The 27,878-nt window shown below is 44.4% G+C and overlaps 1 protein-coding gene across 2 annotated transcripts; it reads left to right on the forward strand.

Annotated features, from left to right (window-relative positions):
* Positions 1-1,748: 1,748 nt before the first annotated feature.
* Positions 1,749-27,045, forward strand: LOC117354584 (oocyte zinc finger protein XlCOF6-like). 2 transcript variants are annotated; one of them, XM_033932353.1, is made up of 3 exons: positions 1,749-2,003; positions 2,306-2,432; positions 23,833-27,045. In XM_033932353.1, exons 1-3 carry the CDS (start codon positions 1,818-1,820, stop codon positions 25,707-25,709), a joined length of 2,190 nt encoding a protein of 729 aa, XP_033788244.1. In that variant the 5' UTR covers positions 1,749-1,817; the 3' UTR covers positions 25,710-27,045. The 2 variants fall into 2 exon arrangements, with proteins under 2 accessions (XP_033788244.1, XP_033788245.1); XM_033932354.1 differs by having other exon boundaries at positions 23,836-27,045.
* Positions 27,046-27,878: the final 833 nt, after the last annotated feature.

Here is a 27,878-nt window from a genome sequence, read left to right on the forward strand (position 1 = left end):
TTGAAAAGGAGTGGGCCCAAGACTGAGCCCTGCGGTACTCCACTGGTCACCTCCAATGTTTTAGAGACGGTACCGTTAACTACCACCCTCTGAAGTCTGCCGCTCAGCCAGTCATTGACCCATGTAGTTAGTGTTTCTCCCAGCCCCATTGATTTCATCTTGCTCAACAGCCTGCGATGAGGGACACTATCGAAAGCTTTGCTGAAGTCTAGGTATACGACGTCCACGGATTCTCCCAAGTCTAGCTGTTTTGTTACCCAGTCAAAGAAGCTGATGAGATTGGATTGGCAGGACCTACCCTTGGTGAATCCGTGTTGACTGGGATCCCGTAGATTCTCCTCATCCAAGATTGCGTCTAATTTACGTTTGATTAGTGTTTCCATGAGTTTGCATACTATTGATGTGAGACTCACCGGTCTGTAGTTTGCAGCCTCTGCCCTGCAACCCTTTTTGTGCAGTGGAACGACGTTAGCTGTTTTCCAGTCTATGGGGACTCTCCCCAAACTTAGGGAGAGATTGAAGAGTCCTGATAGCGGTCCTGCCAGGACATCACGCAGCTCACTGAGCACCCTGGGGTGTAGATTGTCCGGTCCCATGGCTTTGTTCACCTTGAGTCTTGCCAGTTCGTAGTAGACGTCACCAGGTGTGAGCTCGAAATTCTGAAACGGGTTTTCCACGCTGGGGCTTGCCTGCAACTGCGGACCGTGCCCCGGTGCCTCGCAGGCCGAGCAGAAGTATTCATTCAGTAGTTCTGCTTTATCGGAATCTTATTCTGCGCAGTTCCCATCTGGTTTTCTAAGGCATACTATTCCGTCTGTGTTCTTTTTCCTATCACTAATATACCTGAAGAAGGATTTGTCCCCTTTCTTCATGTTCTTTGCTGGGATGGAGTCAGAGCCTGTGAGGATGGGGCAGGGGCAAACTTTGTCTCAGTGTCATTCTTTATTTAAGGCTCTCAAGTGCAGTAACATGTTGCAAATCCAATTTAAAAGACCGGTTCTTCTACCAATCTCCTTGCTGACCACATCAACTGTGGACATATACACTATTCTTGCTGGTTATCTAGGGGGAGGGGGGTTGTTGTCTTTTTTTAATATTGTATTTTGTGTATGACTACCAGAATGCTTTAATTTTTTTAGGCTGACTACTGTTTGGTCACACACACACACATACGAAACATGCCACATACGAAAAGTGCTGCAGGCAAACTCTGCCACCGAGAAACTGCCCTTTCACATGCAATGCCACCTCAGAGCTTGAGTACCTGAATAAATTCATGTAAAACCGTTCTGAGCTCCCTGGGGAGAAAGGTATAGAAAATGGAATGAATAAATAAAACCCAACTTCTGTGGTCCTGCTCCTAAGGCTCTAACTCTTGCCCTTCCCCATCTCTCTCTTGCCTCCCCCCCCCCCCCCGCAGCATCTCACTCTCTCCCTTGCCCCTCCCCCTCCGTGCATCTCTCAACCCCTGAAGCATGAAAGTCTCCCTCTACTTGGGGCTGAATCTCATGCTCTAAAATAAAGAGATAGAGAGAAAAAAAAGAAGAAATCAAGTGAAAGTAAATAAGCAAGTAAATATATAATGGAGATGGGGGCGGGGCCAGGGGAGCCCAGTGGACTTGTCTGCCTAGAGACGCAGTCCAGTCTTTTCGGCTCCTCCCCTTCCCGTGCTGATTGGTCAGAAAATTGATGGGGGGGGGTAAGAGTAGCTCTTTCTAGCACTCGTTGGTCAGAATGATGCTGGGGCGGAACAGGAACGAGGATGGAACTAAGCAGGGCAGGATTAATTGCTGTGTGAAGCACCGCCTCTCGGTGTGATGTCATCAGCCTGTGCCCAACAGGAAACGCGCCTTAGAGCTCCAGCTCTCACTTCCTGTCCTTGTGCTCCTTCTTCCCATGCTGCAAAAGACAAACCCTCGACCGGAGAAAGAGCCCCACATTCGTTTCTAAGACTGAAAACTACAGAGGAAGAGAGGAAAATGCCTGCAGGAGCTTCTGCCCAGGTGGGAGAGACCCCCAACTCCTTCTGCCCTGGGATAGTGCAGAGTCAGGACCCTGAGCAGAGCTGGGGCTGAGGAAAGGCACTTTGGGCCCCTCCTCAGGGGAAGGAGAGAGGTCAGGAGTCCCACAAAGGGAGATTTGGGCTGTAACTGGTTAATATTGCTATAGTCCTGCTCTGGGATGTGAATTGTGTGCTTACAGATTATATACCCAAATCTTTCCCAAAGCCCGCCTCCTCAGTGAGCACCAACCCTGGGAGGCCTCTCTCTAGAGATGCTGAGCGAGTTTCTGGTTTATATTTTAGATGCCGGTGACATTTGAGGACATCACTGTCTCGTTCACCCAGGAGGAGTGGGAGTATTTAAATGAAGAGCAGAAGAAGCTCTACCGGGAGGTGATGAAGGAGAATTATCAGACCCTGATCTCTCTGGGTAAGAGATAAATTTACACGTTTATTGCCAGTAGTTGCCCGTCCTTATAAAGACAACTTTGACTATGATTTATGGAGGAAGTGAGTGGGTACTGCAGTGATCACTTAATATCCTGTCATGAGTGCACATGCTGGGGGTCAGTATTAGGGACTGATGCAGAAAGCCAGGGACCGGTGGCTCAGCATGCAACTTCTACCAGTGATGAATGAGGTGTGCAGAGATACATTGTTCAGTCCGGGATGGTCTGCCATTCTGTTCAGTGGCTATATGTGATTACAGGGCTTCAGATAGACATCTGGTGCAACTGCAAACCACAGTTCCTGAGGAAGGAAGTGCCACAATAGGGCTCTGTAGAATCAAGGTTTATGTCTGTTCCAAATAAGTTGATGGGAAATTTTATTGTGCACCTTTTACTGTTTGTTTTTTTAAAGAGGTCTTGGCCACCTTAATACTTGTATTTATTCGGCACTAAAAAACTACCATTTGTCATACCCAATTGTTCTACCACTACCAATCTTTGGGTATGTACCTCCTAGCGGGCATCCGAATATTGTTGGAATAGCATTGGCACAGGAGGGGGTGCCTCTCATGGGCAGTCAAACCCAACATCCACACCAATTCCTCCAGCCCTCCTTCAAGGATGGCCTTCTACCAGCACCCCACACACCCTAACCTCCCCAGCACCCCTATATGGCATCAGAACAGGAGAAGGGACCTCTCATAATTGGTCCGCACCCCCCCATCATCCCACCGATCTCCCCAGCCCCCTTGAACAACATCAGAACAGGAGGGGGGTTCTCTACAGAAACCCAGCACATCTCCACACACCCCTGACATCCCAATCAATCCCCCCCATCCCCCCTTCAAGGACAGTCCACTCCTGACCCTCCACATGCCCCCAACACCCCTCTGACATCCCCACATCCTCCGTACCTTTTGAAGAAACATCAGGAGGGATGCCCACTCCTTTCTGCTGATAGGGCCACCTCTTCAAAATGAGGGCCCTTCTCTCTCCCAGTGCATCTTTGGATGCCCTCGGAGGGGCCTAAGGCCCTGATTAGCATAGCCTTCCCTCTGATGTCGCAGCGACCCTCCAACGTCAGAGGAAAGGCTTCCGGGTCAGCCAGTGCCTGCGGCTTTGTGAACAACTGCGCAGGAGGGGGAAGAAAAGGAGTAGGCCTCCATACTGCTGCTTCTTTTGGAGGGTTGGGGGTGTTCTTCCGGAGGATTGCTGCCAAGCCTGTGTTTCTTCTGGGAGGTTGGGGGGGGCTTTGACCCCCCCTTGCCGCCAAGCTGCTGCTGCTTCTTTCAGGGAAGGGCTTCTTCCGGGGGTCGGGGAGTCTTACGTAGGGGTTGTCCCTATTTTTTCTGGGGTCTGGGAGGGCATGGCCCCCCCCCTCTGCCAATCTTCTGCTTCTTGTGGGTGGATTTGGGGGGGGGACGACAAGGATCAGCTTACTATTTCTGACAATTGGTAGATGTAAAAGGTAGGGCAACAGTTGTTTTATACTATTCATTGTCATCCTACCAATTATCATATCCTACGAAATGTCTTCCTACAAATTGTTGTAAAACCTGACTCCAGCAGTATTCAAATCCAAATTAAAAGCCCACTTTTTTTTTTAGGTTGCTTTCAACTCCTAACTCCCACTCACTGTAAAATTACCTATGTCCATCTGAACATTCTCTATGCAAGAAAGTCCCCAATCCCTATATGCCCTGCCTGTTTGTCCAAATTGGATTGTAAGCTCTTCAGAGCAGGGACCGTATATTACATGTCAAATGTACAGCGCTGTGTATGCCTGTCAGCGCTATAGAAATGATAAATAGTAATAGTAGAGGTCCTGGCAGCCATTTTGAGATTGGAGCCAAAATGGGAAGAAGCTATGGGGCTCATTTTCAAAGCTTTCTATGGTACTTTGAAAATGTGCCTCTGTCTTGGGATGAGTGGGAAGAGTGGTGGAGAAAGGGGTAGGGGAGACTTACTTAAAGATCCGGAAAGGCAAGTGGTTTAAACTCTAATCACAAGAGAAGTATATTTAAAGAAGTTAAAAGGTTGGAAACTGATATTCTGTTACCTCAGGACATACATGGGTTAAAGATCAGAAGTTGAAGTGGCACAAAGATTTTTTCTATTGATAAATGGCACCAAATAAGGGTGACAGTAGGAGAGGTGGGAAGGGGATAGTGATTAGTAATAGGATGAAGAAAATAAAGAATGGGCAAGAGATATTTAGTATCGGAAGGGGCAGTGGAGGGGAGAAAGTCACTAAAATCACCTATCGATGCCCCAAACATAGAGTAAGGGACCTGTTTTAGTTGTGTGGGGGACGTTTTGATGGGTCTGGGAGAGGGGAGAATGATTATGGGAGGTGATTTTAACCTGGTTCTAAATCCATGGTTGGACATATTACTCTGAGAAAAACTCGACTTAATTTCATAGTGATGGATAAATCATGAAACAACTTATTAGAAGAGTAGGGGTGAACCCATATTAAAAACATAAGTATCGCAATACTGGGACAGACTAAAGATCCATTAAGCCTAGTATTCTGTTTTTAACAATGACCAATCCAGATCACAAGTATCTGGCAAGATCTCAAAAGAGCAAAACAGATTTTATGCTGCTTATCCCAGCAATAAGGAGCGGATTTTCCAAAGTTCATTTTAACAATGGCTTGTGGACTTTTGTTTAGGAAATTAGCCAAACCTTTTTTTTTCCCCTGCTGAGCTAACTGCTTTCACCATGTTCTCTGGCATCAAATTTAGAGAATGATACGGGGCAAAAATTTGTCCCCGTCCCATCAGCTCGTCCCTGTCCCGTCCCCTCCCCACAAACCATCTCATCCCATCCACACTAACCATCTCCCTTCTATGTTCCTATTTTTCCCATTTCTAATATCTCCCTTCTGTAAATTCCCTCATGTATCCGGCATTGCCCCCCCCCCCGTGCCCGTATACCATCCCCATGTATCTCCCCTTTATGTTTCTGTCCCTATGCCCCCATGCACATAATCCCCCCATGTATCTCCCCTTTATGTCTTTGTCTCTATGCCACCATACACATAATTCCCCCCCATGTATTTCCCCTTTATGTCTCTGTCCCTATGCCCCCATGCACATAATGTCCCCTCTATTTCTGTTACCTTCCTGTGTCCAGATTTCCCCTCTCTTCCACACCAATGTGTCTCTCTCCTCTCCAACCCCATCAATCTTCTTTCCCCGCCTCCAGCATCTGGCTCACCTGCCTGTCCTACTCCCCTTTCTCTTTCCTGCTGTGGGTTTAATATTTGTCTCCCTCTTCATTCCCTTGGCCCAGCATCTCTTTCCCTTTCACTCCCTCCTTCCTACTGTGAGGGAACACGCACGGTCACAGATCGTGTGGTCCAGCAGCCCCCTTCTCACCATCCCCCTACCTCCCTTTCCCTCACCTTATGTGGTGAATTTAATTTTTCTTCTTGCAGTGGCACACTTTCAACAAGTTGTGCGTGCGTGGCTGCTTCAGTTGGATCTTCTCCTCTGACGCAACTTCCTGTTTCCAGTTGCGTCAGAAGAGAAGATTCAACTGAAGCAGCCGCATGTGTGACTTGTTGAAAGCGTGCCGCTTGGGAAGAAATATTAAATTCGGCACATAAGGTGAGGGTGAAGGAGGGAGATGGCGGGATGCGGCGATTGGGCGGAGGGGGCTGCTGGGCCGCATGATCTATTACCGCGTGTGTTCCCTTCACTACAGAGACAAGACCATTCACTGCTTCACAGGGCGGTGAATGGCCTTGGTCCTGTCCCCGTGGCAACCACTATTTTTTCTCTCCCCGTTTCGGCGGGTTACCCGTGGCTCCCTGCAGCTAGCCATGGATAACAGCCACCATGTCATTTTCTTCCGTTTAATTTAAATTTACTGTGCCCCCTAGTCCTAGTATTTTGGAAGGAATTTAAGTGATTCACATCTACCCATCCCACTCTATCATAACTTCCTGAGTTGTCTCTTCACCAAATTGAAGAGTCCTAGCTGCTTTTAGCCTTTCTTCCTAGGGAAGTTGTCTCAAGTTTCAAGTTTATTAAATTGTTTGATTAAACGCTTTTCCAATTTCAGAGCGTTTTACATAAATAAAATAGAGTTTAAAATGGACTCACTTATACAATTACTATTCTTCTAAACAAACTGGGTAACAACTTTAAACAGGAAGACAACTGATAACAATGGGAAGGTGGGGAGGAAATACAATATTTGTTAAAAGATTACATAAAAGGGAAACATATTAGGGAGATAAGGGGATAAAATGATAGACCGAAAAAGGTCAAGAAGAAAGAGTATTTATAATCTGTCAATTAAAGGCTTCTTTAAAAAGAAGACACTTTAGGTTCTTTTTAAATATTTGTAAGTTTTGTTCTAATCTCCTTTATCATTTTCATTGTCCTGTTCTTTAGCTTTTCTAATTTTGCTATCTCTTTCTTGAAAATTAGGCAGCATATGACGGTGTTAGTTCTGGCACAGCACTTAAAATCATGTACAGGTCAATTCTTAGAATTTCTGTAGTAGAGCCAAAATGGTGCAGAAAAATAACTCTCCAATGCACAAAGGAAATGATATTTAAATTATATGCAAGCTGTAAAAGCAAAAGATAGGGGGAGGAACGTGCTAGGTGCATATGCAGAAAAGTTTCAAGATAAGCTCAGTTCTTGAGCGCATGAGCCAGGCAAACCTGACCGTGCAGCACACGTCAGAACTGCAGTTCTGTGAACACAAATGGGACCACGAGGGTCTTGCTGTCCCGCACATACAGGGCTTTTACTGGGCAGTAGCACTCCAGGCAGTCCTAGCATGTTGAACGGAAGGTGAGAAGAAGTTGTGGGTCAAATTATAACAGGAAATGTAAGGAGAAGTTGCTTTAGAGGCAGTGGTCTCCAACTCAAACCCTTTGCAGGGCCACATTTTGGATTTGTAGGTACTTGGAGGGCCTCAGAACAAATAGTTAATATCTCATTAAAGAATTGACAATTTTGCTAGTTTATAATGTTCAACGCTACTAATGAGCTCCATAATGATTAACGCTACTCACGGGACCTAAACTGCCAACCACCAATCATGTACGTGCTTATAACATTAAAACTTTAGTACAATTATGCTAGTACAGTGAATGCTGTCCTAAATCTATACTATGCCATGTAATATCTTCTACGAATGCCACAAATTTTTCTAAGCTATGTCTGCCAAAAATGTCTTTCAATAATTTTGTCCTTCTGTACTGTGAATGTACCTTTGTAACCCATTTCCTTTGGGAGGACAGGTTAAATAAATAAATAAATAAAACTTTCCTTTTGGCTAAGTCTTAATAATATTGTAATTTATAACTAAAGAGACATATGATCAAGAAAATGTTTTATTTTACTTTTGTGATTATGATGAATGTACCGAGGGCCTCAAAATAGTACCTGGCGGGCCGCGAGTTTGAGACCACTGCTTTAGAGTATAGGTTGTGGGCTGCTAGGCTCTTACAGGGGAGTATAAGTACAAACCCAATTTTAACACGTTATATCTGACGGTGGTGATCCATGTGGGGACGAACAACGTAAGCAGCAGGAACTACAACAGGGAAGTGCTGAAGGACCAGTTCCGGATGCTAGGAAGGAAGCTGAAGACCAGAACGCAGAGGATAGCATTCTCGGAGATCCACCCGGTACCCAGGGCCGATGAGAAGAGGCAGATGGAGCTGCAAGTAGTCAACGCGTGGATGTGGCATTGGTGTGAGGAAGAAGGATTCCACTTCGCGCACAACTGGACGATGTTCTGGGGGAAGAGCAAGCTATACAGGAAGGACGGACTCCACCTCAGCAGAGACGGAACGAGACTACTTGCAAGAAAATCAAGAGAGAAATTACATTACATTACAGATTTCTATTCCGCCATTACCTTTCGGTTCAAAGCGGATTACAAAAAGAGTTATGGAAGAAGGGTTACAACGTTAGATCAGAGAAGGTTTCCAAGAGAGGGAAAAGTAGGATCTGGGGTTAGGGAGGGGATGGTAAGAGGGGGGTTAAGCTTTATCATGGTATTAAGCTTTATTAAGGGATTTCTTGAAGAGTATAGTTTTTATTTCCTTTCTGAACATCTTGTAGTCTGGAGTTGTTGTTTAATAGGTGATTCATCAAATATTTAATAAAACTTGAAACTTGAATAGGTTGGAGACTTGGTTGTCTATCTTCGCTGCCTGAGTGGCCAGTAGTCCGTTGTATAGTTTTTTCCGTTTTACTTCTTTGATTGGGGGGTAAGTGAATGGGGGATGTGTTTTTCTATGCCTGGTAGAGGTGGTTTGGATGAGGCGGTCGTTTAGGTAGGTTGGGCTGTCTCCATTTATAGTTTTAAATAGTATACAGTAGAATTTAAATTGTATTCTTTCCTGGATTGGAAGCCAATGAGAATTGATGAATGCCTCAGTAATGTGATCATGTTTTTTCAATGAATAGACGAGTCTCAGAGCTGTATTCTGAATTGTCTGTAGTTGTTTAATCATTATTGCAGGGCAGAGGAGGTAGAGGATGTTGCAATAGTCTAGGATACTTAGGATTAGAGATTGTACTAGGAGCTGAAATTGTGTTTTTTCGAAGAATTTTCGGACTTGTCTAAGGTTTCTCATAACTGCGAAAGATATCTGTATTGTTTTGTTAATTTGTGGTTGCATGGTGCAGCCTCTGTCAATAGTCATACCTAGAAGTTTTAGGGTGGTTTGCAAACGGTAGTTGATAGAGTTGATTTCTAAGTTGGTTATGGTTGGGATTTTGTTATTTTCTAGGAGGATGAATTTAGTTTTGTCTGGGTTGAGTTTCAGTTTGTGGTCTTCCATCCAAGTCGTAACTAGCTAGAGTTCTGTGTAGTGTGTCTGGCATTAAGAGCATTAGTTGGTCGAAAGGAATGAGGATGGTGATGTCATCAGCATAGCTATAAGAGGATAGGCCTTGTTTGTTCAGGTAAACGCCAAGAGAGGCCGTATATAGGTTGAAGAGAGTAGGGGACAGTGGGGACCTTTGTGGAATGCCGCAGGGGTTGGACCAAGGTTTGGATTTTTCTTTGTCTGATTTTACTTTGTATGTTCTGGATTTTAAGAAACCTTCAAACCATGAGTATACTTTATCTGAGATGCCTATTGAGTCCAAGATTTGCAGTAGGATGTTATGGTCTACCAGGGAAGTTTTTAAACTAGGAAGAAGGGGAAAGCCAACAGTCGACAGAGAGAGAGTAGATGGTTCGGGAACCGGAATACCTAGAGGATACCGTGCAGGATGATAGAGGGGAAGACCCACCGGATCACAAGCAAGACAGATTGAAATGGACACAAGAGGGAAGGAAATGCAAGAAAGGAACAGGTTGTAAACTCAAATGTATGTACATGAACGCAAGGAGCCTAAGGAATAAGATGGGTGAATTAGAAACATGGACTGAGGAAAACATCTGGGACACTGTGCTACCAGGATACAAACTATACCACAGAGACAGGGTTCAAAAAAGTGGGAACATTGCCATATATATCAAAGAGGGAATTGAATCTACTGGTGAGAACACACCACAACTGATGGATAAGTTAGTGTCTATGGGTCAAAATTCTGGGAACAAATGGACTGGAAACGAAGATTGGCATCTACTACCAACCCCCAGGGCAGTCCGAAGAAATAGATGGATAAATGACTAACGAGATTAAACGCAACTGCAAGGGAGGCAACGCAGTTATCATGGGTGACTTCAACTATCCGGGGATAGACTGGAACCTAGGCACCTCCGGCTGTGCTAGAGAGACCAAGTTCCTGGTTGCTGTAGACGATTGCTTCCTGGAACAATTTGTAAAAGAAAATACAAGAGGAAATGCAATTCTGGACTTAATTCTAAATGGACTGCGAGGACCGGCACAAGGTGTAGAAGGGATGCTGGGAAGCAGCAATCGCAACATGATCCGCTTCGACCTGGACACAGGGGAGAAACATCGGTCCAGAACGACGGCCATGGCTTTAAACTTCCGAAAAGGGAATTACAAAGGGATGAGGCTCATGGTGGGGAAGAAGATTGAGCAGAGGAAAGACTGTAAAAACGCTAGAGCAAGCTTGGTCCCTTTTTAAGGACACAGTCACCGAGGCGCAAAATATATATATACCACGTATGAAAAAAGGGATCCAAGAGGAAAAAGAACAAAGAACCGGCGTGGCTCACTGTAGAGATGAAGGAAGCGATGGGAAACAAGAAAACTTCATTTAAGGAATGGAAAAGGTCAAAAAACGGACGAAAACTAGAATAAGCACAAACAACATCAACACAGGTGCCTTAAGGCGGTAAAAGGGGCCAAAAGAGACTACGAGGGAAAAATAGCCAAGGAGGCGAAAAACTTCAAGTTGTTCTTTTGATATATTAAGGGGAAACGACCCGCGAAGAAAGCAGTGGGACATTTGGATGACCATGGAATAAAGGGAGTGCTAAAGGAGGACAAAGAAATCACAGACAAACTGAACACATTTTTTGTGTCTATATTTACTGAAGAGGATATACACAGCATAGAAACATAGAAGATGACGGCAGAAAAGGGCCATAGCCCATCAAGTCTGCCCACTCCATTAACCCTCCCCTAACAACCTCCTAAGGGGTCGCTCACAGGTGGTATCACCTCTATACTGCCCTCGTAAAGATCCGACGTGGGCATCCCATTTATTCTTAAAATCTTGTATGCTGCTGGCCGCGATCACCTGCTCTGGGAGTTTGTTTCAATGGTCTACCACTCTTTCTGTGAAGAAGTACTTCCTGGTATCCCCATGAAATTTCCCACCCCTGATTCTCAGCGGATGTCCTCTTGTAGCTGACGGACCCTTGAAAGAGAAAATGTTATCTTCCACCTCTATGCGGCCAGTGATGTACTTAAATGTCTCAATCATGTCTCCCCTCTCCCTATGCTCTTCGAGAAAGTATAGCCACAATCTGTGCAGCCTGTCCTCGTATGAGAAATCCTTAAGCCCCAAGATCATCCTAGTGGCCATGCGCTGAACCGACTCAACTCTCAGTACGTCCTTACGGTAGTGTGGCCTCCAGAATTGCACACAGTACTCCAGATGAGGTCTCACCATGGTTCTGTACAATGGCATTATGACCTCCGGCTTCCGGCTAACAAAGCTTCTACGGATACAACCCAGCATTTGTCTAGCCTTGGATGTAGCCTTTTCCACTTGGATGGCTGTTTTCATGTCTTTACTAATGAGCACCCCTAAGTCCCGCTCTGCTGCCGTCCTAGCCAAGGTCTCGCCGTTCAGTGTGTATGTTCTGCACGGATTATTGTTGCCAAGGTGCATGATCTTGCATTTTTTCGCGTTGAAGCCCAGCTGCCAGGTCGTGGACCAATGTTCCAGTAAAAGCAGATCTTGCTTCATGCTGTCGGACAAATCATTTTTACTTACAGTGTTACATAGTTTGGCGTCGTCGGCAAACAATGCTATCTTACCTTGAAGCCCCTGGGTCAGGTCTCCTATGAAAATATTGAAAAGGATCGGTCCCAGGACCGAACCCTGTGGCATTCCACTGGACACCCTCGACGTTTTGGAGAGGGCACCGTTAACCAACACTCTCTGAAGTCTACCACTTAGCCAGTCAGTGACCCATTGAGTTAGTGTTGCACCTAATCCCATCGATTTCATTTTGTTCAATAATCTACGGTGGGGGACGCTGTCGAAAGCTTTACTGAAGTCCAAATACACGACGTCCAGGGACTCTCCCTGGTCCAGCTTTTTAGTTACCCAGTCAAAGAAGCTGATAAGATTGGATTGGCATGACCTACCCTTGGTGAAACTGTGTTGGTGGGGGTTGCGTAGATTCTCCTCGTTCAGGATAGTGTCTAATTCACGTTTGATTAGTGTTTCCATGAGCTTACTCACAATTAAAGTGAGACTCACCGGTCTGTAATTCTCAGCCTCTGCCCTGCAACCTTTTTTGTGCAGAGGAACGACGTTAGCTGTTTTCCAGTCCAAAGGGACTTTTCCCGTACTCAGGGAGAGGTTGAAGAGTACGGCTAATGGTTCCGCTAGGACATCACACAGCTCTCTGAGCACCCTGGGGTGCAGATTGTCCGGTCCCATAGCCTTGTTCACCTTGAGTTTTGATAGCTCGCTGTAGTAACATATAGTAACATAGTAGATGACGGCAGGTAAAGATCCAGTCTGCCCAACCTGATTCAATTTAAAATTTTTTTTTTTTTTTCTTCTTAGCTATTTCTGGGCAAGAATCCAAAGCTTTACCCGGTACTATGCTTGGGTTCCACCTGCCAAAATCTCTGTTAAGACTTACTCCAGCCCATCTACACCCTCCCAGCCATTGAAGCCCTCCCCTGCCCATCCTCTACCAAACGGCCATACACAGACACAGACCGTGCAAGTCTGCCCAGTAACTGGCCTTAGTTCAATATTTAATATTATTTTCTGATTCTAAATCTTCTGTGTTCATCCCACGCTTCTTTGTAGATGTCACTGGGTGTAAACTTGTGGTTCAGGAACGGGTCTCCCGAGTTGTGCTTCTCCTGCAACTGTGGGCCGGACCCTGGCCCCTCGCAGGTGAAGACTGAGCAGAAGTACTCATTTAGTAGTTCGGCTTTATCTGTGTCTGACTCTGTATAACTCCCATTAGGTTTTCTGAGGCGTACTATCCCATCCGTGTTTCTTTTTCTGTCACTAATATACCTAAAGAAAGATTTGTCCCCCCTTTGTGATGTTCTTTGCTAAGTTTTCTTCTGTTCGAAGCTTGGCCTCTTTGACTGCCAATTTGACAGCTGCTGACTTGGCCGTATATTTTTTTTCTAGCCTCTTTTTCCCCCGAGCGTTTGTAGGATATGAATGCATGCTTCTTGTCTTTGACTAGATCTGATATCTCTGTGGTGAACCATTGAGGTCTGTTGTTTCTTCTCCGTTTACTTACTGATCTTATGTAGTGGTTTGTTGCTGTGTGTAAGGTAGATTTCAAGTTTGACCACATATCCTCCACATCATTGGTCATCGCTTGGTGTTGCAGTGCTTAATGGACAAAATCTCCCATGCGTTTAAAGTCCGTGCCTCGAAAGTTGAGTACTTTTGTTGTCGTGCTTGATCTAGAGAAACCCTTTTTGAGGTTGAACCATATCATATTGTGGTCGCTGGTGGCAAGCTTATCGCATACTGAGATCTCCAAGACGCTTTCTCCATTGGTGAGCACCAGATCCATTATCACTTGGGCCCTAGTAGGCTCCAGCACCAATTGCTTGAGTCATGCTCCCCTTATGGAGGAGAGCAGCCTTCTGCTGCCGCTGGTAGATGCTGAAAGTGCGTTCCAATCTGCATCTGGCATATTGAAATCCCCTAGCAGTACTGTATCCCCCCGTAAGGTGATATTCTCAATGTCATCGATTAATTCAGTGTCCTTGTCTTCCTGCTGTCTTGGAGGTCTGTATATTACACCAAGGTACAGGCATTTTTCGTTGCATCTGGCCAGGTTAACCCAGAGGGATTCCCCGGTGTACTTGACATCTGTTATTCTCGTAGTTTTGATGCCCTCCCTGGTGTCACCCCTCCCCCTACCTTGCCTTCTTTGTCTTGGCGAAGCAAGTTGTAACCCGGTATAGCCATATCCCACCCATGAGAGTCCGTGAGCCAAGTCTCAGTAATTGCTACTACATCTAGGTCAGCAGTCGTTATTTCGGTCTCTAATTCCAGAATTTTATTGCCCAGACTGCGTGCATTAACATACATAGCCCTCCATACCCTGCAACTGCTAGGCTCCCGAGGGGAGTTTACCATCTGAACTGACATGGCACCTAAAGAATTGTTTGCAAGGTGAGTACATACCTTGGACCCAGAAGTGGAGTAGCGACTCTCCTCCTCTGGATAGTTGCTTACTGTACCGGTTCCCTCCCCCAACTTACCTAGTTTAAAGCCCTGTGAAGCAGTCGGGCCAATCGGTGTCCGAAGACGTTCTTACCTCTGCTGGTTAGATGGAGCCCGTCTGATCCCTGAAGTCCCCGAAGTGCCTCTCCGTGGTCTAGGAATCCAAAGTTCATCTCCCTGCACCAGCCGCGTAGCCACTCGTTGATCCTCTGGATACGCTCGTCCCTGGTTCTTCCTTTGCCTCTAACAGGGAGGATCGAGGAGAAGACCACCTGAGCTCCCGCATGCCTCAGCCTCTCACCCAGGGCTCTGAAGTGTCTAGGTATATTCTCCGGGGTCTTCTTGGCAGTGTTGTTTGTTCCGATGTGGATGAGAAGCATGGGGAAGTGGTCCTGGGGCGTGAGGAGTCTATCTAGACAGGTGGTAACATCCCGGATTCTGGCTCCAGGCAGGCAGCAAACCTCCCTTGACTGCATATCAGGTTATATGCTGGAAATGAAGACGAGAAACTGACAGGGCTGATGGTCAAGTCTATAAGAGGTATGGAGGCAGATCGATAGGCTTAAGAGTGATAAATCCCCGGGACCTGATAGCATCCATCCGAGGGTCATCAAGGAACTGAAAGGGACTATAGCTAAACTGCTTCAATTGATAGCCAATCTGTCGATCAAATCGGGAAAGATTCTGGACGACTGGAAGGTGGCAAATGTTACGCCAATCTTCAAAAAAGGTTCGAGGGGAGATCTGGGAAACTACAGACCGGTGAGTCTGACCTCAGTACCGGGAAAGATGGTAGAGGCGCTGATAAAGGACCGCATCATTGATCACCTTGATGGACACGGTTTAATGAGGACCAGCCAGCATGGTTTCAGCAAAGGCAGATCTTGCCTGACGAACTTGCTGCACTTCTTCGAGGGAGTAAACAGGTGGATAGACAAGGGCGACCCGGTCGACATTGTATATCTGGATTTTCAGAAGGCGTTCGACAAGGTTCCACATGAACGACTACTTTGTAAAATTGCAAGCCATGGAATCGAGGGTGAAATAATCACGTAAATTAAAAACTGGCTGGAACATAGGAAACAGAGAGTGGTGGTAAATGGACAATACTCGGACTGGAAGAGCATCACCAGTGGGGTGCTGCAGTGCTCGGTGCTTGGACCCGTGCTCTTCAACATCTTTATAAATGATCTGGACATTGGTACGACGAGTGAGGTGATTAAATTTGTGGACGATTCAAAGTTATTCAGAGTAGTGAAGACGCAGGGGGATTGCGAAGATCTACAAAGTGACATAATCAAGCTTGAGAAATGGGCATAGACATGGAAAATGAGGTTCAACTTGGATAAGTGCAAAGTGATGCATGTCAGTAACAAAAATCTCATGCACGAATACAGGATATCCGGGGCGGTACTTGGAGAGACCTCCCAGGAAAGAGACTTGGGAGTTCTGATCGACAAGGAAATACTTTTTCACCGAAAGAGTGGTTGATCGCTGGAATAAACTTCCACTTCAGGTGATCGAAGCAAGCAGCGTGCCTGATTTTAAGAAGAAATGGGATCGTCACTTGGGATCTCTACACAGAGTTAAATAGGGGAGGGTCATTAGGGTGGGCAGACTAGATGGACCGCGGCCCTTATCTGCCGTCTTTTTCTATGTTTCTATGAAGCTGTCTGCACAATGCACTGCGGCGGCAAAAAGGGCGAACAGAATGATAGGAATGATAAAGAAGAGGATCACAAACAGATCGGAGAAGGTTGCTGTACCGGTCCATGATGCGCCCTCACCTGGAGTACTGCGTCCAGCACTGGTCACTGTACATGAAGAAGGACACGGTACTACTCGAAAGGGTCCAGAGAAGAGCGACTAAAATGGTTAAGGGGCTGGAGGAGTTGCTGTACAGTGAGAGATTGGAGAAACTGGGCCTCTTCTCCCTTGAAAAGAGGAGACTGAGAGGAGACAAGATCAAAACATTCAAAATACTGAAGGAAAGAGACTTAGTAGATAAAGACAGGCTGTTCACACTCTCCAAGGTAGGGAGAACAAGAGGGCACTCTCTAAAGTTGAAAGGGGATAGATTCCTTACAAACGTAAGGAAGTTCTTCTTCACCCAGAGAGTGGTGGAGAGCTGGAACACTCTTTCGGAGTCTGTTGTAGGGGAAAACACCCTCCAGGGTTTCAAGACTAAGCTGGACAAGTTCCTACTAAACTGGGACGTACGCAGGTGAGGCTGGACTCATTTAGAGCACCTGGTCATTTAGAGCATCTGGGGGCCGCCGCTTGAGCGGACTGCTGGGCAGGATGGACCACTGGTCTGACCCAGCAACGGCAATTCTTATGTTCTTATGGGACAAAGTGAGAGATACACTGTTAGATGACAATTGCTATTATGGGCTGATGGCCATTAGACATAATCCAGAATTTGTGCCTTTGGTTATGCTTAGGGAGTTTCACGAATGGGAAGCAAAGGGGTCAAGTGACTTCAGATTGGGCTACTCCAAGGGAATTTGGAACCTGAGGGAACATTATGGTCTGAAGCTACTGATTATTATCCTCTTTTTACAAGTGAGTAATTATGTGCAGAGGGATATGTGCTGGAAGCCACTAAATTTGAGGAATTCATGGGAAAGGGAAGACAGGATAAAGGGATCCAGAAAGAGAACTCGTGTTACACCTGTACAGCTTCAGAATTAGTATCAGAGAGAGATGGAAGATGTTGGAAGGGTTGCGGAAGTAATGGGAATTTTTTTATTATTTCTGGTGGACATACTAAAGTCTGCACATACTGGACATCAGTAGTTAAATGGGTACAAGAAATAGCAAATGAAGTTCTGGAGCTGGACCTGTGATTTGCCTATTGGGTGGGATGCATGACGAGCTGGAGACTAAACTAAACTAAACCTTAAGTTTGTATACCGCATCATCCATAAAGATAGAGCTCGACACGGTTTACATGTAATTCAGTAAATGAGGGAAGGACATAATAAGAAATTAGAGGTTATGAAGAGGATAGCTAGCTTTACATTTAAAATAGATAGCTTTACGTTTTGGAGAAAAGCCAGGTTTTCAGATGCTTTCGGAATAATTGGAATGAGCCTAGGTTCCGCAGCGGGGCAGGGAGGTTATTCCAAAGCTCAGTGAATTTGAAGAAAAGGGATTTCCCTAATTTACCTGCATACATGACGCTTTTTAACGAGGGGAGAGGAGACCCACTGTAAGGGATGAGTTCCCTGTTCTGGAGGTAATGGTGAGGAAATTGGATGGCTAAAATTGCAGCTGTGAAGCAACAGACTTTGTAGAAAGTTGAGAAATGGGGATTGTATGATGAGTGGAAATGGGTGAACGGAAAAGGAAAGTTAAATTTAGGTTGCAGTGTGGTTTCTTCCATGGAGTAGTAAACAGAAGGCTAGGGAGAGGAGGGATGGGAACAAATAGGAGGTCAAGAACTAATTCAGGACAAGTCATACAGCTGGACAGCAGAAGAAACAGCACTGCCCAGTGGATTTCTGGACGCAGGCTGGTTTGCCAATGGCTAGAATTGGCGGGTAGGCCGTAGAGAGCCACAATCTGCCATGTTGGAGTGTTGCAACAGAGGTGGGGGAGGTTTGGGGGAGTTAGTTGGGAGGGGGTTGAATTGTATTAGTAACTTATGGACTCTATTAGCTTAGTGTCCACTAAGTGCCATTTTGTCCAGAGGTATAAAACAGGACAGTCAACATTTAGGGCTCCTTTTACTAATCTGCGTGAGGGGCATTAATGCGCGGAATAGCGCGCACTACAATGCCGTGCGCACTAGACGCTAATGCCAGCATTAGTTCTAGCCACGAAGCGCACGGTTAGCGCGAGGTAATCTGCTGCGTGCGCTAAAAACGCTAGCACACCTTAGTAAAAGGTGCCCTTAGAGGGTCCTAAGCCTTAGTAAACTGGCCTCTTGGTTTTATTTATGACTGTTTCTGTGCTGCTCTCGATATAAAAATGTAATTGTAAATGAAAATTGGGTTTTTGGTTTTTTTTTCCAAATCAGAGAATAATTTCGCTCTGCATTTGTTTATAGAGCCTGTTGGAAACATAAGAGTGTCCCCGATGATGATTGAGCTGGCACGTTTTGAGCTTTGTTATCAAACACCAGTAGTCTCAAACTCACGGCTATTTTGAGGCCCTCGGTGTGTTTATCATAAGCACAAAAGTAAAAGAAAACAGTTTCTTGATCATATGTCTCTTTAGCTATAAATGACAATATTATTATTAAGACTTAGCCAAAAGGAAAGATTAAGAAATTATGAAGAGTTTTACCTCATGCAAAATTGTAATTTCTTTAATAAGACATCAACTATTTTTTCTGAGGCCCACCAAGTACCTACAAATCCAAATTGTGGCCCTGCCAAGGATTTGAGTTGGAGACCACTGTCATACACGCTCTACTAACCCTGAGGTGCTGGCTTACTTGGCCCTGTGGAGGGTGTTCCTGCATTTACCTATGGTCTCCAGACTAGAGAGTTGCGCGGGGACAGAAATCCCAACCGTCCCCGTGAGGTATCCCACCCATCCCCACCCGTCCCTGAGAGGAATCCCTCCGTCCCCACCCGTCCCCGCGAGGGATCCCCTCTGTCCCCTCCCGTCCCTATAAACTTCAGAAATAGTTATTTCATTTAATTATGCTACTGAATTAAAGGCTCTGGTAGAATCCCATTTACAAATAAGCAAAAAGACTTTATTAATTTGGAAATATTAATTGGGAAGAATACATACTTTGTAAACGGCTTTCTACCAGAGCCTCTAATGTTTATAAATTTTTATCAACACAACTAATATACTACTTTATCCTGAAGCAAAAAAAAAAAAAAAGAATTTTTTTTCCTACCTTTGTTGCCTGGTTTCTGCTTTCCTCATGTTCTCATTCAATTCCTTCCATCCACTGTCTCTCTTCCCTCTGAGTCTTCCATTTGCTCTGTTACTGTGCCTCTCCCTTGCTCCCCCCTTCCAAATTGGTCTGGCATCCATCTTCTTCCCTCCGCTCCCACCATAGTCTGGCATCTCTGTCTTCTTCTCTGCCAGCGTCTTCTCTCCACTCTCTCTTCCCCATTTCCTTTCGGCGTCTTTCTCCCCCCCCATCTTCCCCATGTCCTGTCAGCGTCCTTCTCCCCCCTCTGTCTTCCACATGTGCTTTCAGTGTCCTTCTCCCCCCCCTGTCTTCCCCATGGCCTTTCAGCGTCCTTCTCCACCCTCCCCCATCTTCCCCATGTCCTTTCAGCATCCTTCTCCACCCCTTTGTCTTCCCCAGTGCTTTCAGCGTCCTTCTCCCCCCTCAGTTTTACCCATTTCCCTTAAGCGTCTTTTCCTCTCCACTCCACCTTTCCTTCCTTTCTCTCTCCCTGCCCCCTTACCTTCGTGGCGCTTCCCTGCCCGACCGACAACAGAACAGGCCCGGTCCGACAAACCTCCCTGCCCTTAACCGCGAATCTAAATTACCTTCTTACAGCTGCTGTAAGAAGGTAATTTAGATTTGTGGCTACAGGGCAGGGAGGTTTGTTGGACCGGGGCTGTTGTCGGTCGGTCGGTCGGGGAAGCGCCACAAAAGTAATGGGACCTGGCCTGCTGTGCTGCACCTGGGGCGGACCGCCCCCTCCCTTGGTAGCTACTCGAGCCGCGAGGCTACTCTCCTTCTCCTTACCTGCCCTGCCTGTAGCACAGAGAGCCGAACGGAAGTCTTCCCGACGTCAACGCTGACGTCAGAGGGAGGGAGGGCTTTGTTTAAGCCCTCCCTCCCCTCCGACGTCAGCGCTGACGTCCGGAAGACTTCCGTTCGGCTCTGTGCTGCAAGCAGAGCAGGTAGAGAGAAGAGGAGCCGTGCGACTGAGTACATCCAGCCCCGCAGGAACCCCGTGACCCTCGGAGGCGTCCCCATGGGATCCCCGCGACCCTAGGGGGCGTCCCCACGGGATTCCCTCGACCCTAGGGGGCATCCCCGTGACCCGAAGGGGAAACCCGCGGGATGCCCGCGGGTCCCGCGGGATTCCCGTCGTCCCCATTCCCATGCAGCTCTCTACGCCAGACTTGGGGGGGGGGAAGGGAGGGGAGAGTTTGACTGGAGAATGTGTGTGGAGTATGTCTGATGGTTTGTTTGGTTTGCGGTGCCTGGTGTGTGTATTGCCTCTTGGGTAGGGGATCCTTGGGGGCTGGGTCTGTTATACTGAAAAATTTATGGGGTCGATAGGGAAGGCGGGCTGTTCTTGCTCCTGGACAGTTCTGTGACTTGCTGGCATCGTATGTACTCCTTTTGATGGTTATTGTGTTATTTATCATTGATGCCTCTGTCTGCTTTTTCATTTATGTATTATGCTCGTTTCTCTTGTTGCCTCTTCAGTGTTCTCCCCAGAATTTTTTTCCAGCCGGGTGGTATGAAAAAGTAGCTGGGTGGGGTGGGACAGGGAAATTTGGTGGTTAGAATAGGGTCATTAAATCCAGTGGTGTACCTAGTATATGACAAGAGAGAAGGCTTCCGGTTGAGGTGTAGGATGTGGGTAGGAACCTTTTCCCATGGCTTTGTGCACTGCAGCACCCAGGGAGCTGGCCCAAAGACGCCGCGTTGATCGCTGCAAAACACTGTCTTGGGTCCGATGGAGGTGCCGGCCCTGCGGACTGGCAGAAAATTTCTGTGGACCGGCACTGTTCCACAGACTAGCGGTTGAAGAACACTGCACTAGAGCACCAACTCACGAATTGTAAAACTAAACAAGTCAGATCCTGCACAGTCAATTGATTTTGTAGTCAGTGCTAACAGAAAACCATGTCCTTTTCATACACACAGAACAGAGAAACACCCTCGCCCAATATGGAATAATCACTAATTAAAAATAGAAATATGTAGATAAAAGTTAAATTAATGAAACACCACAGAAACAGTGACACATGTCCCCTAATACTGTACAAAATATAAAGACAGTAGATGTAAATTTGAAAAAAACCAGATACATAACAATCACCACTTTAAAAACAAATAGAAATAAAACAAATAGATACATAACAATCACCACTTTAAAAACAAATAGAAATAAAACAAATAACAAGAAATAAGAAAATACAATTTTATTGGACTTCAGTTAGCTTTCAGAGGCCAAATCTTTCTTCAAGACAGTACAGTATGCAGCTGTTATGATATCCTGTCCTGACCTGAGGAAAGGGGTTTAGTCCAAAAGAAATAGCCTTATTTCCATTTCCTATTTATAAAGTTTTATCAATACAGTTACAATTACATAGAATTACAGTTACATAGAATCAAGTATTCTTGGAAGGCATTAATATAGAAACAAATCTTTTCCAGAGAAAGGAAAATGGTAAAAACCAAAGGGCATGAATTGAGGTTGCGGGGGTGACTGACTTAGGAGTAATGTTAGGAAATTCTTTTTCGCGGAAAGGGTGGTAGATGCCTGCAGTGCCTTCCCAAGGGAGGTGGTGGAGATGAAAAAGGTGACTGAATTCCAAAAAAGCGTGGGATGAACACGGAGGATCTCTAATTAGAAAATGAATGGTATAAAACAAACTAGGGCTTGTACTGGGCGATCCTGCATGGTCGGTGTCCCGTATATGGTGATTTGGTTTAGGATGAGCTGGGGGGAGGGCTTTAATAGAAGCGCCAGTGACAGGATAGTTAGGATGGGCTGGAGTGAGCTTCATTACTTTATAGTTATAGAAGAAATTCCCCAAGAAGCACAGATTATAATATATTCTCATTCTTCTGAGCTGTTCCCTCTAATTCTATACAGTCTGCCAAACATTAAGAGTCACTTTGGCATTTAACATTCTAATCTAATCTAAGGCTTGGCATTATATACCGAGTCTTCATTCTAAGAAAGGTTCAAGGTTTATTAATATTTGATTTATCGCTGAATCTGTTTACAAAGCGATGTACATAAATAAAAAAGAATAAAATATAAAGATACAAATTAAAACTCAGTAACGACAAATTTAAGACTAGACAAACTTGAAATGGGAGGAAAAAGAGGGGAAAAGATTACATCTGTTATATATAGAAAAACAAATACGGGAAAAAACATAAGGGAACGGGGGTAAGTAAAAGATTAAAATACTAAAAAAATTTTAATATTAAGTATTGAAAGCATCTTTAAAAAAGTGGGTTTTCAAGATTTTTTTAAAAGAAAGAAGATCTCTTTTGTTTGTGATATGTTGTGGTAGAGAGTTCCACCATTGTGGACCCATAACAGAAAACATGTCTGCTCTTCTTGTTCCTATTGTTTTAAGGGAAGGTATAACTAATATAATTGCATGGTATTGTATCTAGTCTTATTGTATTGTATTGTATTTAGACTCACTGTATTGTACTGTACTGAATTGTATTGTATTATATGTAGACTTATTGTTTTGTATTAAGACCTTTTGTTATTCGCTGAATGTCCAGCCTTCTTACAATGTAAACCGCCTAGAAGTTGCCTGACTGGCGGTATAGAAAAATAAAGTTGTTATTATTATTATAAGTTTTGAGAGGATGATCTAAGTGAACGAACAGGATTGTAAGCTCGACTCGGTTTACAATAGTTAACTTAACAGAAAAAACCCCCATAAGGAATAATGAAATCTCAAGAAAATTAATTTTCAAAATGTTTAGCAAATAAAGTGTTTTTTAAAGATTTACGAAAAAACTGAAGTGAACCAGAACTCCTTAAAAGAAGCGGAAGATCATTCCAAAGTTGAGAAAATTAAAAAATCAAAGATTGACTAAAAATCTTGACTCTTTGAGTCCCTTTCCTGGAAGGAAAGGCTAACTTAAATTGTTGGATGCCTCTTGCAAAAGAGAATCTGTAGACATTCCAAGATAAAGGAATAAGAGGAGTAACGATACCATATAGGATCTTGAAAGCAACACAGGCACATTTAAATTGAACTCTAAAATAAACCGGGAGCCAATGAAGACTCTGGAGCAACGGAGTCGCATGGTCAAATTTACGTTTCCCAAAAATCAAATTTGCAGAAGTATTTTAAATCAATTGCAGTCTATAAAGGCAGATTTTTGTACGGCTGAGGTAAATAAAGTTGCAGTAATCAAGGCGAGATAGTAACCTTCATGCTAAAACAGCAGTTACGTGCCACCACAGAGGTGACAATGGCAGGAGTTCTTGTAAATTCATGGAAGTGCTATTCCATAAGATAGTGCCCAAGTGCAGGGGGTGGTGTGCAAATAGGTTGGGCATGAGTGAGCTATAGGTGATTCCTATACCTACCTGCAAAACCTATAGATTACTGTCAGAGCAATCAGATTTTTGGCACCTTTAAAAATTGATTCCCTTAATTCTCCACATTGCCATTTCCAAGGAACAGCTCGCAAACTTGCACTGTCTGGAGATAAATGCTTGAAAAAATGGTTTGCTTATAGGAAACTGACCAGTCTCAAGACACACAAGGAAAATCCTGGTGCGACATAACCTATACTTCCTCTCATTATACACAGATTCTATCTTAGAAACCACTGCTGTTTTCTAACTCATGAGAAATACTTTCTGTTTATATCTAGCAGATCATCAGATCCGACACGAATGGAAGAGAATAAAGAAACGAGGAGAAGATCCGGTAAAAATGGAACAAATCCAAACACAGTCAGAAAATGTCTGTGAGAATATTTCCCAGAGACTTGAGAGGATTAACACACACAACTGTAAGCAGGAATCAAAGGAACAGAGAGACCCTGCAGGAGACACAACAGATGGAGTCACTATCTGTGAAAGAAATGACTGGGAGCTCTGTAACATCCCCGAAGACAAGATACACCTAGCAAGACCCTTCCAAATGAATAATAGTGGTAAAGTGACTTCTGAATTCCTCCATGGCAAGAAGAAAGCAAAAAAACACCAGAAAAAACTCCAAATGCACAAAAGGGATCATAAAGATGAGAAACTAGTCACATCTACTGAGTGTAATAAAAGCTTCACTCAGCTTCCAACTCTAAAAATCCACCAACAGACCCACACAGCATTCAAACCATTTATATGTACTGAATGTAATAAAAGCTTCACTTGGCTTTCCCATCTAAAAAGACACCAAAGGATCCACACAGGGTACAAAGCATATACATGTACTGAGTGTAATAAAAGTTTCACTCAACTTTCAGATCTAAAAATTCACAAGAAGATCCACAAGGGAGACAAATCATATACATGTACCAAGTGTAATAAAAGCTTCACTCAGCATTCAACACTGAAAAGACACCAAATGATTCACACAGGATGTACTGAGTGTAATAAAAGCTTCGGCCATCTTTCCATTCTAAAAAGACACCACATGATCCACACCGGGCACAAACCATTTACATGTACTGAGTGCAATCAAAGCTTCACTCACCTTTCACAGTTAGAGAGTCACAAAATGATCCACACAGGGTACAAGCCATATACATGTACTGAGTGTAATAAAAGCTTCACTAAGCTTTCAAGTCTAAAAACTCACAAAATGATCCACACAGGGTACAAGCCATATACATGTACTGAGTGTAATAAAAGCTTCACTCAACATTCATGTTTAAAAAGACACCAAAGGACCCACACAGGGCACAAACCATATACATGTACTGAGTGTACTAAAAGCTTTACTCGGATTTCATATCTAAAAAGTCACAGATTGATCCACACAGGGAACAAACCATATTCATGTACTGAGTGTACTAAAAGCTTCACTCAGATTTCATATCTAAAAAGTCACAGAATGATCCACACAGAGCACAAACCATATACATGTACTGAGTGTACTAAAAGCTTCATTCACCTTTCACAGCTAGAGAGTCACAAAATGATCCACACAGGGTACAAGCCATATACATGTCCTGAGTGCAATAAAAGCTTCACTCAGCTTTCAAGTCTAAAAAGTCACAAAATGATCCACACAGGGTATAAGCCATATACATGTACTGAGTGTAATAAAAGCTTCACTCAACATTCATGTTTAAAAAGACACCAAAGGACCCACACAGGGCACAAACCATATACATGTACTGAGTGTACTAAAAGCTTCACTCGGATTTCATATTTAAAAAGTCACAGAATGATCCACACAGGGGACAAACCATATACATGTACTGAGTGTACTAAAAGCTTCACTCGGATTTCATATTTAAAAAGTCACAGAATGATCCACACAGGGGACAAGGCATATACATGTACTGAGTGTACTAAAAGCTTCACTCACCTTTCAACACTAAAAAGTCACAAAATGATCCACACAGGCTACAAGCCATATACATGTACTGAGTGTACTAAAAGCTTCACTTGTCTTTCCCATCTAAAAAGACACCAAGTGATACACACAGGGTACAAACCATATACATGTACTGAGTGTACTAAAAGCTTCACTCAGCTTTCAGATCTAAGAAGACACCAAATGATCCATAGAGGCCAGTAATCATATACCTGTATTGAGTGTAATAAAAACTTCAATCAACTTTCAATCTAAAAATACACATCATGGAATAAGACAAATAGCTTTGGTATTGTAGACTGGCTCCTTCCCATGCTGCCTTAAATCTCAAAATTGCAACTGGAGGTCATGGCAGCCATTTTGTGAGATTGCCTCTGAAAGTCATAGCTGCCATTTTGACTTGAGACATAAGCTGGGCAGGAGCAACGGGAGATTGATCCTACCCCCAATATGCCACTAGACCATCAGAGTTGTAAGGTCAGCCCAAGAGCTGTATCGGCAGCAGCCTATGGGTGTGGTCAAGAGAGGAGAGAAGCACTAACAGTGTATTGGGCCTTTTGTTCCCTTACGTACAGTCAGTCATGGTAACATTCCTCATCTGCCTTCTGTTTCCTATCACTGAGAACATGATTCATCTAACCATCACATGATAGTGAATGATCTCTGAGAACATGATTCATCACTGAGAATCATGATAGTGAATGTCTGGCTGTATCAGTGTGTGATACATTCCAATCCATATTTTCCTGGACTCTACACATTCACCCAGATATTCACACAAAACACTGTAAAAGGTGCAACAAAACTCTTTATTACTCCATAAACTTGAGCCCTGTTAATTCACAGACTTGGGGGGCAGAAAAGTAGTTTCTCAATTACAAAGAAAAACAGTCTTTCTCTATTCAGGTGTTAGAATCTGGTCACAGCCAGACACCAGAATAAAGTCCATATATATTTAGTATAAGAGCTTGGCTTACCTTAGCCAACACATTTAACATCCAAGTTCTCACCCTGCCAGTCTCACTCTCACAAAATGCTTAAATACCTTAATAAATCTATGTAAACCGTTCTGAGCTCCTCTGGGAGAATGGTAAAGAAAATTGAATAAATTAATAAATAAATATCTCTGAAAACCTCTGGTCAGCCTTCAACTTGGCACTCTCATACAATTTCTGTTTTCTTCAGGGCTCCCAGCCCACAGCTAGGAAACATTTCTCTGTAGAAGTCTCTTCCTTGGGATCGCTCCCTCTGGGACTTCTATGATTAACTTCCTGCTAGGGCATTTTATGCTTCTCTGCTTCGGTAGGATTGCAACACTCTCCCAAAGTGCCTCAGCTCTGAGCTGCAGAGGCTCAGTGCCTTCTGGGACCTGGAGTCCACTAACCCTTGGGTTAGTGCCCCCTGCTACCTGATGGTACATAAGAATAGCTTTACTGGGTCAGCCCAATGGTTCATCAAGCCCAGTAGCCCATTCTCACGGTGGCCAATCCAGGTCACTAGTACCTAGCCAAAACTCAAACAGTAGCAACATTCCATGCTACTGATCCAAGGCAAGTAATGGCTTCCCCCTTCTCTTAATAACAGACTATGTACTTTTTCTCCAGGAATTTGTCAAAACTTTCTTAAAACCAGCTACACTATCTGCTTTTACCACAACGTTTGGTAACATGTTCCAGAGCTTAACTATTCTCTGAATGAAAAAAAAATTCCTCTTATTGGTTTTAAGAGTATTTCCCTGTAACTTCTTCGAGTGTCCCCTAGTCTTTGTAATTTTTGACAGAGTGAAAAATCGATCCACTTGTACCCTTTCTACTCCACTCAGGATTTTGTAGACTTCAATCATATCTCCCCTCAGCCGTCTCTTTTCCAAGCTGAAGAGCCCTAACGTTTTAGTCTTTCCTCACACAAGAGGAGTTCCATCCCCTTTATCATCTTGGTCGCTCTTCTTTGAACCTTTTCTGGTGCCGCTATATCTTTCTTGAGATAAGGAGACCAGAATTGAACGCAGTACTCCAGGTGAGGTCGCACCATGGAGCAATACAGGGGCATTGTTAACCATCCCTTTTTAAATAATTTTTAGCATCTTGTTTGCTTTGTTGGCCGCTGCCACACATTGGACTCCCAGAATGATAGTGTGCTCTGACTCTTCTAATCAGAGAAGCAGTTTAAACTGTGCAGAGATCTGGATACTTGCTGCTTGACCAATTGATTTTTGCAGTTGGTAAGTTGGCTTAATTAGGGCTTGCTAGAAAAGGAATATAAGCTGAGGGTGTTCTCCCCTGTCCCCTTGTCTTTGTAATTTTATGCTCTGAAAGGTGTGTGATTGTTCATGGTGGGGTCAGACCAATTAATGTTCTTAGTTTGCTGGTACAC

The sequence above is a fragment of the Geotrypetes seraphini genome, chromosome 2, assembly GCF_902459505.1.
Source record: "Geotrypetes seraphini chromosome 2, aGeoSer1.1, whole genome shotgun sequence".
NCBI classification, from domain to species: domain Eukaryota; kingdom Metazoa; phylum Chordata; class Amphibia; order Gymnophiona; family Dermophiidae; genus Geotrypetes; species Geotrypetes seraphini.